Source organism: Rhododendron vialii, chromosome 2a (assembly GCF_030253575.1).
Source record: "Rhododendron vialii isolate Sample 1 chromosome 2a, ASM3025357v1".
NCBI lineage: Eukaryota > Viridiplantae > Streptophyta > Magnoliopsida > Ericales > Ericaceae > Rhododendron > Rhododendron vialii.
The window spans coordinates 38,150,170-38,168,648 of record NC_080558.1 but is presented as its reverse complement, the minus strand read 5'-3'; the positions used below and the strand labels follow the sequence as shown (position 1 = coordinate 38,168,648).

At 38.2% G+C, this 18,479-nt stretch overlaps 1 protein-coding gene across 2 annotated transcripts; it reads right to left on the bottom strand.

Moving 5' to 3' along the window:
- Positions 1–2,245: 2,245 nt before the first annotated feature.
- On the bottom strand, positions 2,246–9,954 carry LOC131315588 (serine/threonine protein phosphatase 2A 57 kDa regulatory subunit B' kappa isoform). 2 transcript variants are annotated; one of them, XM_058344742.1, is made up of 3 exons: positions 7,811–9,937; positions 4,312–4,574; positions 2,246–3,004 (listed from the first exon to the last, which is right to left on the bottom strand). In XM_058344742.1, exons 1-3 carry the CDS (start codon positions 8,954–8,956, stop codon positions 2,953–2,955), a joined length of 1,461 nt encoding a protein of 486 aa, XP_058200725.1. In that variant the 5' UTR covers positions 8,957–9,937; the 3' UTR covers positions 2,246–2,952. The 2 variants fall into 2 exon arrangements, with proteins under 2 accessions (XP_058200725.1, XP_058200724.1); XM_058344741.1 differs by lacking the exon at positions 4,312–4,574 and having other exon boundaries at positions 7,811–9,954.
- Positions 9,955–18,479: the final 8,525 nt, after the last annotated feature.

Genomic DNA, 18,479 nt, shown 5'->3' with positions numbered 1-18,479 from the left:
CTCCGAACTAATACCGCCTCTGAGGTAGGACACCACAATCCAACCAACCCCCAACTAAATTAGTTGGGTGGGACTTAATACTTGATCCAGGATTGCAATCAAACAAAAGACTAGCCCAAAGCAAAGTAGTACTGCTATCAAACGTGCCTGTAGTGCACATGCAAAAGGATGGTCAAGCCAGTTTTTGAGGCAAGTTCCACGCGACAAATCAGTTTATCACAACTAGATGTGGTAAATGGACGGGTCTGGGCGGGTTGAAAGGGGCCACGGGTCAAATATGGACGGGTCAAATAGTAAACGGACTGAAACGGGTCGGATTAAATATGGGCCAAACCCAAACCCGCCGACCCGACCCGTTTTCCCCGATGTTTTTTTTTTTCTTCCCCATTTCTCCCTTCCTTCTTTTCCTTCTCTACTGTCTTCCCCCGATATGTGTTGAAACACGTTCACAAATGGGCAAAACTCCGTGAGATCTTTCGGCTATATAAGCCTAATTTAATTTTTTATTTATTTGTACATTCTGTGTTAATTTTTTGTGGATTATTGGTTTTATTCAAATAGATGAATCAAAAAAATGTTAAAAATGGTCCAAACCCGCCCGACCCGTTTTAAATAAAGCCAAAAATAATCCAAAAAACACTCTGTTTTGCAAACCGCAATCGAGGACCGATGATACCTTCACTACTTGTTGATTTTACCCGCGTGTCAAAATCCTATTCCACGATTACATAGAGTTCGCTAGTATTTATAAAAAAAAAAAAGTGTAAAAAAACTTTTACCTTGCAGATTAAAATAAAAAAATAATTTACCGTAAAAGAAAACTGTAGAAGGAATCAAAAGAAAGAAGTTTGATGTCCAAATAACGCGCAGCCGACACGCAACAATCATTCGTAAACCAAAACAAGCAATAGAAAGAAAGTTGGGTCCTTTCAATTCTAGCCCATATTGAACCCATTTTCAACCCACCTAAACCCATGTAAATATGGGTTGATATAGGTTCAACCCATATCAACCCATTATACAATATGGGCGGATTGAGTTATAAGTAAGCGGATTTGAAAGGGTTCACAAATATGGGTTAAAATTGCCACCTCTAATCACAACTGTTGGACCTTGTCACAGTCTCTCAATCCAACAGCAGATGGGCACCGAGAAGGACTTCACCATGACTGCTTAATTTATGGGCTTCACCGTGACAAGTGGTACTCGTTGCCTCATCTAATCACGCCAAGTGCTCAATGCCAAAAGAGTGTTGTCAAAGTCAGTGGTAGGCTCACCGTGGACAAGTAGTCAGGGAGGCTCGGGCACGATGAGGATGTTTCGTGTAAAGTGGAGGAGAATGTCACGGTCTCAGAGCCTCACATTGGATGGCCACTGGGGAGGCCCTTGGCACATAAAGGGTAAGATAGCTCCGTCAAATAAGGTCATCTTTTGGAAAAAACGCTTGGGCTGTGACTGAGTACCTGTCTCAGTTAGTATTACATGCAATTGTGCTACTTAACAGTAGCATGACATTGATGCCTTACCTATCAAAATTATTCATGGAATTTCTCCAAACTTAAAGAAGATTTCATATCAGATCAAATGTAACAGTGTCCTTTCTTTTGGTTTTGTTCAAAATCTCAGATGGAATGTTGTGGGTGACGCGAAAAAAAAAAAAAAAAAAAAAAAAAAAAAAAAAAAAAAAAAAATTCAACAAAAATGGAAAGCATGCTCTAACTGGAAAGAGAGGATAATTGAGTAATACTACATGGCAAGTTGCAAAGTTGTCATATGTTTATACCCTTCAAAATTTGAGCAAATACTTGGCAGCTTCAGAATTTATATTCAAAGGCAATCCAAAGTAAAGCATATAAATCACATAAGGCTAATACAGCGATTCACTCTACACTTCCATTTATAGCATGATCTTATCAAACAGATGCAGAAAATCTGATGAGAGTATATTAGCTCAGAAGATATGTGGGCCAGTTGGACCAATATAAAACAGATTTTAGTGTTGGAAAATGCGAGTACATATCGTTGAGCAAACCTAGGATAGGAAGAAACAAGAGCGATGGCACTAGACAATTCGAGTACGGCAAGATCAACGCCACTCCATTTACTTTAACATGGTAAATACACCTACATACCTATCTTATAAAGGAGATAAAATAAGCGGATGAGAATAATGAGTAAGCTATATAAGACCTAGCGACATAATGGTGATCTTGAAATACAACCAAGACTTCAGCAGTAGTCTGTCTTACGGTCAAATGTCTGAACATCCTCATAGACTTTGAAATTGTTCTTATCTCACCAAATCAATGTTGATTTCACAAATTTTCTTCCTCCTTCCTATACTCATAATAGAGGCATACACATAGGCAGATTCACACAGGCAGCCAGCCAACCGTCAAAATATGTGAGCTTACAAAATCCACTAAATAGCCCTTTTTGATGACCCTTCCACATAGGGCAATTTGAACTCCCCTTAATGAGGATGAAACATATGGTACCTAATAAGTTACAACATCTAACAGAAAAAATACGCATTCCTTCTCCAATAACAGCTTCTTATATCCATATGTCCCTTTACTGGGCTCCCACTACTCAAAAGAAAGGGAATTATGGGGGCCGAACTAGCAACTACAGGCGAAAATGCTTCTTAGCAGGTAACAGAGGTAGCTAGAGGAGTTACCAGGACAGCAGTGTTTTCGGTTAGTGGCTGGAGACTGGCTGCATTTTCCAGTCGCTCCCATGATTCCTTCCTCTCCTCTGCTACCAAACTTACCTTTGCTTGTTCCTCCGTGAAATGGTCATGGCAGGCCTGGAACAGCGGATCATCCATCTCTGTGAACATCTTCCTCACATTCAGAGTTGAGTTGAGCACTGATTGGTTCCAGTGGCTCTGAATGTTCCTTTCCAGTGCTGGGAGAATGATTGGTAGGATAACATGCCGATTGTGCGCAATCAGGTCCACAATTTGGTCATTATTCCAGAAGAACAGTGCCCTTTCAGCAACCTGAAACGATTTTAATTGCAAAAGGAAAATAAGCTCTATTTCTATTTTGGCAAACTTTGTTTAATATCACCCACATTCATACGACACTCAGCTCAGTATGTATATTAAATAATATCACCAACAAACTTCAGCATACAAGGACTATCCGATTTAGGGAATCAACACCTTATGACAACCGAAATTGACAACCTTGATGAAGACTTAATATAACCATCGTAATTTATATTCAGAACCACATCATCACATCCATAAATGTTGTTTAAGGCGCTTCAGCACATAATGACAATAAACTTTAAACTTTACCAACAACTATTGGTTGCCGAATTTTCTTTGTAGATTTCCAATTATTTCTTCTTTTGGTGACGGTGGTGGTGCTGAATATTTTCCTTCCACTATCATCTTCATAGCTCCCATAAATAGGCAGTTCCATCAAAGGATTGGAGGGATGATTGCACAAAATACGAGAGAACCTCTACGGAAGCCTTGAATATCTCCAACAAAGCCTTGAGTCTCATGACACAAAGAATGTAATACTCCATATAGTATGACGGTAGAGGAAATGAAAGGAAGGAGATATGAGAGATGGAAGGAAAAAGGAAGCTAATAATTTGGTTGATTTGACTGAAATGAAAGGGATAAAGAGGGAGGCCAATTCACTGCTACACCCTCAAAGGCAGAGTGTTTTACATGTACCCAAGTCAGTCTAGTTTACGCAAATATTTATTTGCCTGTAAAATGTTCAAACCATTACTTGCAAAATCAGAGGAACCTTACCCTCTCCTTCTGCATGTTTTTGGGAGGAATGAATGTGATGAGCATGAAAGATTCCTTACTTTCCTTTTCTTTCTCCCTTCCTAACAAACAAAGGAAGGCGAATCCATCCCTTGCCTCTTAACCTCCAATTGTTCGGCTTTCCCATTTCTTTCACCCTGGCAAACCCACAATAGAATATGAGCCAACAAGCCCTTCAAAGCACTTGGATCCCACATTCCCATATAGATTCGAACCAAGCTCCACTAAACAACCCCATCTAAATGTAGAGGAGCTTTAGTGCTTTACAATCCTTCACGCTCGTTCTATTTGTAAACAAATAAGCAAGCATGAAGTTCACTATCTCCAAATGAACCAATCCAGGATTAGACTCAGAAACTTCAAATTACTAGCAGGCCACCAAAAACGACAAAGACCAATCGATGATAATTTTCTGCTCTTCCAAACAAAGATGGAAGTAAACGAAAAATACTCAGAGAAACCTAATAACTAGGAGCCATACTAGAGCAAAAACCCAAATGGTTGAACATGAGCACCTGATTAATGAAAGTGAAAAATAATCCCCAGATCCTTCTTTCTTCTTTTTAATCTTTTGTGTCCCTTCTAAAGCCGTCGCCTCCTTTTCTCTTATCCATGAACTAGTATCGGGCTTGTTTAATAAACATTGACTTTGATTAAGGGCAGATATTGTTATCCATAAGTAATGCCAATATCCTCCATCATCACCACCATTGGTCAGCTCCATTATAGAATCCCCAATGTGCTTTGCTCGATCACACGTAACCAGCACCTCCAATTGCTTTTAGCATCACAGAAATAACCAACGCAATTATTACGCATAATTTACATTCCCGGCAGATTAACATTGTCAAAATTCTACGTCATTACTACAGGTACAAGTTGAGAAAAAATAACGTTGAATCTGCAAGTTTTTTTTTAACAACTTGCCAAATCTCATTTAGTAAAAAAAGCTCTCACAGATTTCCGTTGTATCATTTCTGCTAATTAGCACTTTCAGTTTTGCGTGCCTCATGAACAATTTGTTTATAGATCATAGATGCGATGATATGCAAGTTATCCATCTACTCTTAGTGATGCTTGTGGTCATGAAGAAAGTTCCCAAGAAAGAAGCAAGGTAATGAGCAATTCAATCGGGTCCCTAGACCTGCCCTCTCTGATGCATTCCGGATTTCAATTGGGAGCATGGTTCCACAACATAACGTCTCTTGAGAGTTCCTCCAAATTTTTTCCTTTTTTTGTGTGTGTGTGACTTCCACCACAGTTGCACAGGTGGTCAAATATATACGGGAACAACTAGTCTTGGAATCGTGGCACGATTCAACAGAGGGGGCTTCATTGTGGGAAGACCTACGAATAGACGTTACATCCTCACATCGTCTAGTGATAGAAATCCCGTCGTCAGCACACCTACTGCCACCACCCCGCCCAATGTTCTCCCTTTCTTCCAAAGAGAATATCTTCTGAAAATAGTTGACGATGCATTAAAGACATATCTCCGGATTTTGTTTCTGTCATTCAAAATCGGAGCATTGAAGAACCCGCTCAACGTCGGGGGGGGGGGGGGGGGGGGGGGGGGGGGGGGGGGGGGTCGAGAGCTACGTTGATGATTTCAAGAGCAGCTATAGTAAAAGTGTAATTGTTGAATTCAAATGGGTTGATGAAGTTAAGAAAGCCCTAAGAACCCAATAAGAAGATTAAAAACATCGAGTTATCATCAACGCAGCTCTCAACCCCCCCATTTTCACCGAAGAGATCAATTACCTCATCTCGAGTAGTTGCGATGGGGGATTGTAAACAAGAATTTTACGTTGAGCGGGATCTTCAATACTCCGATTTTGAATGACAGAAACAAAATTCGGATGTCTATAATGCGCCGTCAACTATTTTCAAAAGATATTCTCTTTGGAAGAAAGGGAGAACATTTTCAATGGTCGGCGGCGGCAGTGGGCGTGCTGGCGGCAGAGTTTCTATCACCAAGCATTGCGAGGATGTAACATCTATACGAGAGTCTGCCCGCAATGAAGCCCCCTTCGTCAAATTGTACCCTGATTCCAAGACAAATTGTTCCAGTATATATTCGACCACTGGTGCAACTGTCACCCTCCACCCACTTGATCTTAGGGGCATAGTATAACTTTTTGAGTCCCCACTTTGCACATATGTTAAGTCTTTCTTCAGTCCTCTCTCGCCCATACCCCCATTGATCGGCAATGGGTAACTATTATTGTTGTTGCTGCTGCTTGTGGTCATCATGTCATTTCTTGTCCAATAGCACCACCAATCATAGCCTCCATTGTAATTGAGATGAGTAGCAAATAAATTACACTACTCAAGGTATCACTCGATCATTACTATTCGCTTCCTCAATTATCACCACCAATTGCCTCCCTTATCAACCGAATTTCACTAGATAGATTAGGTGATGTATATTACTATCAAAGACAACTTCTATCATTCGCCTTGTCTCTTACTATTATTTATTACAACTTATGTTTGCTTTTATCATATGGTAGGCATATACATAGAAACTACTCAATACTCAATATAGAACAACTATACATACCTAATTACCACGAATAAAAAAATAAATAGCTCAGAAGTGCAACAAGGGAAACGGTGAAAAAAAATGACCACTACCTTATTTTACCATTTCTAACACTACCTTATTTTACCATTTCTAAGAAGGTGACGTACAAAAATTTACTAGAGCCAGTACCCAACATGGTTACTAGCATGCCCTCCCATAGCCATACGACCTACTACTATCATGATATCATCTACTAAAATCATAAGCCGCACACTAGCATTCACTGAGAAGTACAATTGGCAGCTCAATGGATTCGTGAGACCACAAAATTTCGAGAAACGCATGAAGGCTTGGTCCTACAATCATTTAATCCATGAAATAAATGGAGACATAAAGGTAAAAGCAGAAAGCATTTTCAAGACTAGGATGTGTCGTTTCTATCGTGCGCATTGACTTACTTTGCGTGCATGCAACAAACTTGACAAATTCAAAGATGCTCTTTGGTGAATTTCAAGAATTATCACTAGATCCTTCTTTTTCTTTCCTTTATTTACTCTTTTTGTGGCCTACTCCCTAGTTTGCACAAGTTGTAATTGACTACAGCTGACAATGCATGACCGACCTAATAACCAATAATCGGCGAACTTTGCTGATCTAGACAATGCAAAACTAATATTTATGTTCTCTTCTCAAGTCATGCTTGGAAATAGATTTTAAGTGGTTTTCGAGCAACACAATAAAAGGTCTAGAGAAAAGCAACAGCTACAGGACTGTAGTGTCTGGTAACATGTTGGAGAAGCCACTTTTTTTAATTTTAAAAAAGTTCTTAGTAAAACTATCTGGTAACACCAAGAGCTTTATGGCCTTCTGTAATGCAAAAATGACCGCATAACCCTTCGCAAAAGTAGATCGAGAAATGAGGAGGTTATGCGTGGAACCGGGGAACCTATACGGCGGCTGATCCGGCCGTCCATTTCGACAATGGACGGCTCGGATTTTAATCTGAACAATGGACAGCTCGCCTCAGATCAATAGGAGCTCAGATTAAATCTAAGCCGTTAGAGTCAAAATGGATGGCTGCTACAGCCCCTGCAGTGTAGCCTGCCGCCTACAGCCCCTCCTCTAGTGCGGGCTGCACTGCAAGATTTCCATATTCGTTATACGTACCTTTATACATGTTTAAAATTGGCTCAACGTAATACAAACACAAACACTTATGTTAGAGCATTTATTGTTTGCAATGACCTCCTCTTTCATTACCAAGCCTCAATTATCCTAAACTATTCAACCCACTCTTCATTTAATATGTTGTTATTGGCTGTTTGGAAACAAAAAAGGTTATACACAGTACATACAAAGAAGAGCACTCTGCAGCATTAGTTCAAGTAGTAATAAAAGGTATACATAGATAGAAGAGCACTCTCTAGCACTGATTGACAGGGTTAAAAAAACTTAAAATAGCACGAGAGAAGACAAATGAGAGATACCTGAAAGTTGGAACTGTTGATGCAGCACCCAATCCGCCAGAATAGCGGAACCATGACCTTTTGGAACTCCCCCAAGGTAATTCCTTCCAGAATCTCTTCTAATTCGCTAAGAAACATTACCTCCTTTTGGCTATTTGTAATTGGCCAGTATTTCAACAACCCCCTTATCACAATACTAGCCAGTTTTGGTTCCTTTTCAACAAATTGTGTAATGCAATACGACAACTGTTGAAAGTAAACCCCCAGATATTTCGGCTTATGCAAAGGAATCAAGGCCCTCCACAGAAAGATCTTGTGCTCCTCCTTTAAAGGCAACGCAAACCCACAAACTACACTCCCGAAAATCTCCAACAATTCAGCAATTCCATTATGCCGCTCAGTTTCATAGATATAGGCATAGAAAACATTGCCAATGGTCCTCCGGATATAAGGCCGGTGGACCATGAACTTGCCGTAAATCCGATGCAGAATAGTTTTCAAGCACTCTCTTTCTCTAGGATCCTCAGAATCAAACAGGTCAATCAAGTTCAAAATAAACTCATGATTTATATACTTCTTTGCTATCTTTGCTTCTAGGGAAGAAGAAGTTACAAACCTAAGCAGTAGGTCATACATAATTCCTAAATGCGACCAAGCAGGATCAAACATCGGTTCATCATCGCCATTCTCGCATCCACTTGTTGAAGACCCATAATTAGGTGGAAAAACCCTAAACAAGTTATTGACACACATTTTACACATAGCTAAAATCGCCTGTTCGGTAAACCTAGGAGGATCCAAAGCAACAAAGTCGACAAGCTCCATCAATGTTACCCTTTTCAGTTCTTTCTCTGAGGTACTCTTACTTGGATCATTGAAGTCGAACACCACACAACAGAGACTCAACTTACTGATAAACAGATTCAATCTCTCTGAACTCGGAACGTCTTTGAATGATAACAATGGCTCGATTCCTGCCACGACACTTGATGGAAAAACGGCCGATGATGTCCGCTTAGCTATGCTAGAAATCACATTGCCACTCGTCGTGCGTTGCAAACCACCATCGTGAGAGGACGGGCTACTCCCTGAACCACTCCTCGGCCTATCAACCGAGTCCGATTTCGATGGTTTCCGAGGAAATCTACTCAGAAATTGCTTCAGCATTGCAATACTTACAATCTATCAGTACAACATGAACCACTTCAAATCAACTCACTATCAAATACCCAACAAAGCCGTAGACCGCCGTGATAGCAGATTGAAGTTCAAAAACTTTCGCAAATAAATGCACATAAAAAATCTACTCAGAAATTGCTTAAGCATTGCAATAGTACAATCTATCAGTACAACATGAACCACTTAAACAATCAACCCATTATCAAAGACCCAACGAAACCGACCCCGTGATACCGTATTGAAATTCAAAACTTCCCAACATAAATGCACATCAGACCCCAAGTCGCATAACCTTCGTGCTCGTGAACGAGCTGGTGCGCGAACACGAAAGATCGCAAGTGCAGAGCGAGGATTGGAGGCACTACCAAAGGTTTAGACCCAACGAAACCCTAAGACCACCGTAATACCAGATTGAAATTCAAAACTTCCCTACATAAATGCATATCATACTCCAAGTCACACATAATGCTCGTGCACGTAAATGCATCTCTTAGAAATATCCCAAAAGTACTAAAATTCGCGAGATCGCGAGCACAGAACGAGGGTTGGAGGGCACTACCAAAGGATTACGCGACCAATATCATACCGCGACATCAAAAAACAACTGATTGAACGATTCGATTAAGTTTCGGCCTCCAGCGATGCAATACTCAGAGGCAACAACGATTTGCAACAGGCGTATCAATGCAACAAGGAAAAGTTACATTTGCGAAAGGGACACAAAAACCCTAGACCGCCCTAGATACATTATTGATGGGTTGAATGATGTGCTTGCATTTGGTTCTGAGGATTCAGGAGAATTGAGAACATTCCAGATCTCGATGGCCAAGTTAATTCTGGAGCTAATGATTCATTAATTACAGAGGAGAGAAAGAGAGAGAGAGAGAGAGAGAGAGAGAGGAGGAAAAAGCGGAAATTCTAGGTCTCCTCAGGCAGAAGGCTAGATCGTTGATTCCAGGAGGGCGTAATCAGAACGTTACTACAGTAGTAAAAAAGAGATCTGAAAAGGCGGAAATATATAAATATGGGGTTAGCCCATCTTCAATTCATCTCTATTTCTCCAAAATAGAATATGTATGTGACAAATTAAGGGGAGATTTTGTAATTTATTTCTTTCTTTCTTCATTTTTTTTTGTACTTTTTGGGTGAATCTTTGAGGGACCCACCATCCTTTTTAGAGTTTGGTCCTCCAAAAGTAAATTTGGTCCTCTAAAAATGAGGACCAAAAGCAAATTTGGAGTATAAAATTTCTCCAAACTATAAAAAGGACGATAGATCCCTCAAAAATTCTCCCAAAAAGTACTAAAAGTGAAAAAAAAAAAAGGAAATAAATTACAAAATCTTCCCTCAATATGTCACATTCATTCTCTATTTTGGAGGAATGGAGATGGATTGGAGATGCTCTTAAAGCACCTTTGGCTTCTTTAACCCATAATTTGTTTTGTAAAAAAGGAATTGATTTATGCACTCCTTTTTTAGTCATTCATTTTTTTTTTTTTATTCACTTGAATTTATTATTTTTTTATTTTTCAATACACTTCTTTACACATTTAAGGACAATATCGTAAATTCATATGGATAAAAACAAAAAAAAAAGAGAGTGTGAATGGCTAAAATGAGAGTGTAGAAATTATTTTCTAAAAAAAAAACACAATTTGACTAAAAATGAAGTAGAAAACATACAAATAAAAAGCATGATATTAATTAACAAGTTCAAATAGGAGAATATATTTAGATAGATACCTCATTAATGACATTAATTGTAAAATTTTGAGGGAAATTTTTTAAAAAAATTGAAACAAACATTTAAAATCTCCCTTCATTTGACTAAGAAATTGAGTGCTCCATGTTTTGTTTGACATGGATTTGAGCTCAAGTCAATGAGTGCCGAGTGGGATGGGTTGCTTCGTCGTCGATATATCAAAATATATGATCATTTCAAGTGTAGGGCTAAAACGTCATTTAAAGCATAATAATCCGAAAGTCTGGGATCATACCCAAGAGAATATCATCATGGCTCGATTTGGATTTGTAGGAGCAAGATTTGTGTTCTTGAGACGGCTAACTTTAGGAGTAGTTTGAAACGAAGAATTTGTGCAATAAAAGTATGATTTGAAAATGATTTAAACTATGCAACTAGGTCTAGAGGATTTTAATACCCACAACTCGAACCAATCAGCTTTTCTCACGAATTACATGGGTTGAGATACGCGTCAACGATCTCCCAACCCGGAAGATTTATCATTAAGATCATTTACTAGAAAAGGAGTCGAAACACCAAGAGAGTTATAATATTCATCTAGCAAACGTAATGGATGACATAGCAACATACATCGATGCGTGATAAGTAGGCTTGCTCTTACTTACATATGATCAAAGAGGTTAACACCGTTGAGATTTGACACAAACTACCTTGATTTCTCAACTAACTTGAAGATTTATTGAGAAATGCATGATCAACCCAAGTTATGGAGTGCTAATCACCCCATAACCAAGCCTAATTAACTACTCACTCATGCTAGGAATTGAATCAACAAAGCTAATTATTGAAAACATAATGGTAGGGGTGAGCATGATTCGGATTGGTTTGGTTTTATAGTAAACCAAGAACAAAACCAATTCCTACGGATTATGAATTTGGAGAACCAAACCAACCCACAAAAGGTATAAAATCAAATCAATCCAAACCATTAAAATACGGTTCGGTTTCGATTTTAAACTACGGTTTGCTTTAAACTAAGCTATCATCTTCAAAAAATATTTAAAATTACGAAGATAAATGAAAAGAAAACTTATATTAAAGTCAATTCCATTTTTTTTTGAATTAGTTAATTCATTTCAAGTCTAAAGGCAAAGATTACATTGCAAAATACAAAAGTGCACCAAACTACCTACTCTGGGATTACAGAACACCCTGCAAAAACAAATCAGCACTAGGTGCCGATATGAGAATCCCATCCGAGACTAGGCAGAGAGAAATCAAACAAAATCCCAATACAAACCAGTAAATAATAATAATGAATGTAATCAAAACAACAAACAGATCACAAGTGAAAGAAGAAATCTAATTCCGTGCCGGAGACCAAACACTGCTTCAACCCTAAAACTGCCGTTGATGGCCCAAAACAAGGAAACTGTCACGACCCAAAACCTACCTTGGAAGTCATGACCAGCCAAGCGGGTGTTAAGCCGCCGAAGGCCTGCACATATTCTAGTTTAGGGATTTCTCACATATCATCGTCATTTTAAACCGTATAAGCAAAGTATGCGGAAGTGTAGAATAAATAACATAATTCCAGAGCTTCTAGGTGTACAAGTATAATAAATACAAACCATTATACTAGACATGATTCTCCACGGTTATTCTAGCACCACATTCAGTCCACAACTTGCAATCTACCTTAACCTGAAAAATTAGAAAAGGTTTTCATAAGCCGAAGCTCGGGTGAGAAACGTATACCAAAGTTACAAGTTTGACCATGAAAATACCCCATATTATAAAACAGTTCAAAGCAACAATCCAAATATTTCGTTTAACATCCAGTACATGCATTTTAGTCCGTAAGCTCAATTCTTTGGTCCAAGAGATGGACCTTTTCATTTCATTTTTCTTTCAACTTTTGCACTTTTGAGTGATAATATCATTCAACGGTATTTTTGCCAGTCGGTTGGGGAGCGACCCCATTGAAGAGTGGTATGATATCAATACCCGGTGATGCCTGGCTGCATCTCCTACCTTATTACTTCATGCCACTAGTATCTTTGCCCGTCCCCTAGCGCTCGGGACACCGTTCGAATGAATTATGCACACTATCACAAACATGTACTAACAAGTAAAATTCAAGTCTTAAAACATATTGCCATGGTCTAGATTTATCCATTAACACATAAGTTTTATAAACAAGCCATCGCATATATTTCCCATTTATCATCATCAATTTCAACCAAGTAAGATTCTCAAATTCCATATTTTCCAGTAAAATCAAGCAATGGCATTTTATTCCAAAAATTCAGAAAATATATGTAACTAAGGTATACGCAACTCACCAAAAAGGATGCGTCTAACTTGACGTGGCACCGAATTAGCCCAAGACACTGGTACCTATACAAAATGTATCACGAATTACAGTTGAACTTAATTTAGTAATTGACTCGAATTTCTTCGTCATTAGCCGTCGGGTCGGCACAAGTACAATTTGTGAAGAATTGGTGGAGTCCCCTAATTAACGTAATCAAACTCCTAAATTAGTCTCCTAAATTTAGGCTTACAAACATTCAAAATAATATCGGTAAACAATCTAATTAAATCATTTTACGGCGGCGAGTTCCGAAGCCGAACTCTTTGCCGGAAGGGGTTTCGCTTGTATGAAAATTATAGAAAGGTTCAGGTATAGTGAGTGCGAGGAGAAAGAGTTATAAATAATTTTTGCCCTAAATCAACTTCCTTTATTATAAACAGTATACATATCTCTAATTACTAACTATAAAATAGATTAATTGGTGAGAAGATTACCAAAAGAGTTGTAGAAATTCTTCGGTGAAAACAAACAAAAACGAACGGAACCAGAAGCGGTGGGAATCGGCAGGAGCCTTTATCTCCTTTACTAATCTTTTTCTCTTTGCTTTTATCTTTTAGATTGATTAATACTTATAATAGTAATATATATACCTCGGTGGGAAAGAAGTGAAACATATTAAGAAGACACCTGTTATTTCCTCATGACTCAGCATATTACGCGTTCCATTAACACGAATTTTGACCAAACGCGTTCGGATTTCAGTCTCCAAAAAATTCCAAAAATTCAACACAGACTAGTAATAATTTAAGGGTCATGGTGGCAGTGTCGGATTTTTAAGGTAAAATCCTATCGTTGCATAACTCATACAGTGAGTCGGGTTCCCATTCGGACTACGTGATTAAACTACTTCTACTTACTTCTTCTTTTTTTAAAGAAAAGTCGGGATTTAACATTTCTCCCCACCTTAGGAAATTTGGTCCTCCAAATTTGTCTAATCCTAGTGTTAGATTGGGGTTCAAGATAAAATAGGTAAATCAGTCGTACCTTCCTCAAATAATTCTGGATATTGTCGTCGCATATCATCCTCTCTTTCCCACGTCGCCTCATCCCCAGAATGTTTTTCCCACCAAACTTTTACCAACGGAATGACTTTACTTCGAAGTTGTTTGTCTTTTCGATCCATAATTCTGACGGGTCGTTCTTCATATCGTAAATCCTCTTCTAACTCCACTGGTGGTTGAACACGTTTGTCACATTTGGTAAGCAGCGTTCTGAGATTCACTCGAATTGTTCCTCGTATGCTATCTCCTTCCCAATCGTTGCTCTTTATGAGGCATATCGAGGTTCTGCAACACTTCTCGTATAAAGCTTTGAAGGGCGTGCGGCTTATACTTGTCTGATAGCTACTAATGTAGGTGAACTCTGCTAATAGTAGATGTTGCCTTTGACTTGAAAATCCTCGAATGAACTTGCATTGATCATGTCTTCCGGACTCAGAACCATTCGCTCATAAATGATGGAAAATTGTCAAATCTAAACTCAAATTTTAGATATCAATATTCGTGCAATTACTAGGGCATGGAGTTCAAAAAGTTAATATAGAGAGTAGTTGTATTTTAGGCAAATAGTTACATCTTGTACTTATTGCGAGGAATTATTTCCTATTGCAGCTTGAGCAATATCATCACATATAGGTGATCACTTTCTCGTTCTTCATCAATATACTTCCCATGCCTTGTCATTGAGCCCAAATCTTTCTGTCCCATCTGGAGAAGTGGGAATTGATCCTGATGCATGTCCCTGCTTCAGCTTTTGAAGTTCCTACCACATTTCTTCGTTGCAACTAAAACGTTATTCCCAAAAGCAAATTGAGCACCACATTTCTAAGAAATCCTAGAAACTTTTGATAGTGCCTAGTGAATGAGAGGAAAACTCCAACATTCTATGGCACTCTCAGTAATAACCTCAACCTTTTACTAGTCTTCCAAAGTCCCATCAATTGCTTATTCAGATACTCAAAGTATTTGTCAGACCTAGCAAAAGATTGATTCACAGATATTCAGGAAGACCCATATTCAAAGACACAAATGTGTTACTTAGATCAAACATTGATAAGTTTCTCGAAACTTGATAACATGGATGGAATTCTGGAACTCTGTTGGTAAATACAAATCCATATATATGGGGAGGTCCCAAATAAAGAATGTTATGAAACTCCACTATTAGGATCCATGAAAAGCAAATGAAATAAAGTTCGATGAAGGTTCAAGGAGAACCAGATAGAGTAATTGAATCGAAGTTTCCAAATTGAGTTCCAAAGAATACTGCATAAAGTAATAGAATCAACGTTTCACAACAGAGTTCAAAAGAAACTGAAGACAAAAATTGTAAGGAGTTCAGGGACTAATTTAGATATTTTTTTCTTGAAACTACGTCAGCTTCACGCCTTTCAAGCCAAACATCCAAGATTAGTCGCCATCGCCATATGAAGGCATAAATATGATCTCCATATGAAGGCATAAATATGATTTGGAAACAATAATAGTTCGCAAGGGTTGGATAGGATGTTCACAGAGTGAGAGTTTCCATTTTGCAATGTGAGAACCAAGGACAACTATCAGAGCATAAAGGATCGAGTGAACAGTACCTTTAATGTGGAATGTAGGACAACATTAAAGATTATTGCTTTCAAAAAGGTACAAACAATGAATAGAATTGGGGTTCAAAAGCAAGGGCACGAAAGAAGAAAATGAACAATTTTTGTTTTGTACATTCACTGAACACACATATGCCGAATGAAACCAGGTTCACAAAAGAGTATGAAAGGAGCTGAAAATAGAATTGCAGAGAGTCTAGGAACTAATCAAGATACTCATATGCACATCTTAGAATATATGATCATGGCTGAATAAAGGAATTTCTGAGGTTTCATCATTAGGATTCACAAAAAGCAAACGGAACGAAGTTATACAAAGGCTAAAAAGAAGACCACAAGGGCTAATCGAATCAAAGTTTCACAATAGAGTGCAAAAGAATACCACATGAAGCAATAGAATCGAAGTTTTGCATCATAGTTCAAAGAAAGTTGAATATGGATTTTGTTGAGAGTTTAGAGACTAATCTAGATATTTTTCTTGAAATTGCATCGGCCTAAGGCATTTCAAACAAAACATCCAAGACTAGTCATCTGATAAAGACAGAAAAATAATTTGGAGAACAATAATCAGTTTTCAAGAGCTGCACAGTGTAGTCAGAGAGTAATAGCTTTCATCTTGCATTGTGATGAGAGCTGCGAACAATTATTGGAGTTCAAACTTCAAACAATCGATGGAACAATTCTCCTATTTCATTCCAAAATAAAGAACAACAGTAGAGAACTACTTTCAAGAAGGTGGAAGCAATGAGTACGATTTAGATTCATTTGGATCACGCTCAATTATAAGAAGTTCAGTAGAGAAACAATGCTAAGAAATAGGCAATGCTGATTCGAAATATGCCCACCAAATTCATGTTTGATCACAAGGACTCAAAGGAGGAGGTGAAGCCAATGAAACAAATGAGACTCATCAATCAAGATAAATATTGTATGTCATCAAAAAGATTGAACAAAAATATCTTATGTCAAGAGGAATTACTAATAATGTTGACAGTTGACACAATGAGCAAAGTGAATAGGCTTCATCTATAATCAGTGTGATCTTGCAGCTCTAGATTCTTGGGAGAGGTACACTCAATAGCTACGCTTCTGTTGCGCACTCTAATTAGTTTCAAACTTCGGCCCACGTAACAGTTTAGTGTTCTATCTCATATTTTGTGTTGGATATAAAATAACATCTTAACTCTGACTGTTTTCTAAGACCCATGCCTTATAATTATCCGCAGTCTATTCCTTCCTTTCTATGTAAGTTATGATTACTTTTTAATGGTTCACATCATCCATATTCGCAAGAGCCTTCTTCAGCATATGGAGCCAAGTCTAGGATCATTGGCGAATCAAAGCATAGTGCCAAAAGGATTCTAGGTTACGTTTTGTTGGCTCTCCATCAACAAGTTAGTTAGCATCGTATATAGAGTGACTTACATTTCCAGAGATCAGTAAGAATTCGCCATTATCGAGTGAATCAAATGCAATACCACCCTTAAGGGTCATTTCACTTAATAACGTTCACTGACCATAAAATTTTCTGAACATGATAGTAACTTAATGGTAGAGCAAATAAAGCACATATGACACATAAGTTAGTGAAACTATTGTGTAGGCGACTCCTATAGCTCTGGGTTTTAAAAAAAATTCGTAAACTAATGCTCTGATACCACTTCTGTCACGACCCAAAACCTACCTTGGAAGTCATGACCGGCCAAGCGGGTGTTAAGCCGCCGAAGGCCTGCATATATTCTAGTTTAGGGATTTCTCACATATCATCGTCATTTTAAACCGTATAAGCAAAGTATGCGGAAGTGTAGAATAAATAACATAATTCCAGAGCTTCTAGGTGTACAAGTATAATAAATACAAACCATTATACTAGACATGATTCTCCACGGTTATTCTAGCACCCCATTCAGTCCACAACTTGCAATCTACCTTAACCTGAAAAATTAGAATAGGTTTTCATAAGCCGAAGCTTGGGTGAGAAACGCATACCAAAGTTACAAGTTTGACCATGAAAATACCCCATATTATAAAACAGTTCAAAGCAACAATCCAAATATTTCGTTTAACATCCAGCACATGCATTTTAGTCCGTAAGCTCATTTCTTTGGTCCAAGAGATGGACCTTTTCATTGCATTTTTCTTTCAACTTTTGCACTTTTGAGTGATAATATCATTCAACGGTATTTTTCCCAGTCAGTTGGGGAGCGACCCCATTGAAGAGTGGTATGATATCAATACCCGATGATGCCTGGCTGCATCTCCTACCTTATTACTTCATGCCACTAGTATCTTTGCCCGTCCCCTAGCGCTCGGGACACCGTTCGAATGAATTATGCACACTATCACAAACATGTACTAACAACAAGTAAAATTCAAGTCTTAAAACATATTGCCATGGTCTAGATTTATCCGTTAACACATAAGTTTTATAAACAAGCCATCGCATATATTTCCCATTTATCATCATCAATTTCAACCAAGTAAGATTCTCAAATCCCATATTTTCCAATAAAATCAAGCAATGGCGTTTCATTCCAAAAATTCAGAAAATACATGTAACTAAGGTATACGCAACTCACCAAAAAGGATGCGTCTAACTTGACGTGGCACCGAATTAGCCCAAGACACTGGTACCTATACAAAATGTATCACGAATTACAGTTGAACTTAATTTAGTAATTGACTCGAATTTCTTCGTCATTAGCCATCGGGTCGGCACAAGTACAGTTTGTGAAGAATTGGTGGAGTCCCCTAATTAACGTAATCAAACTCCTAAATTAGTCTCCTAAATTTAGGCTTACAAACAGTCAAAATAATATCGGTAAACAATCTAATT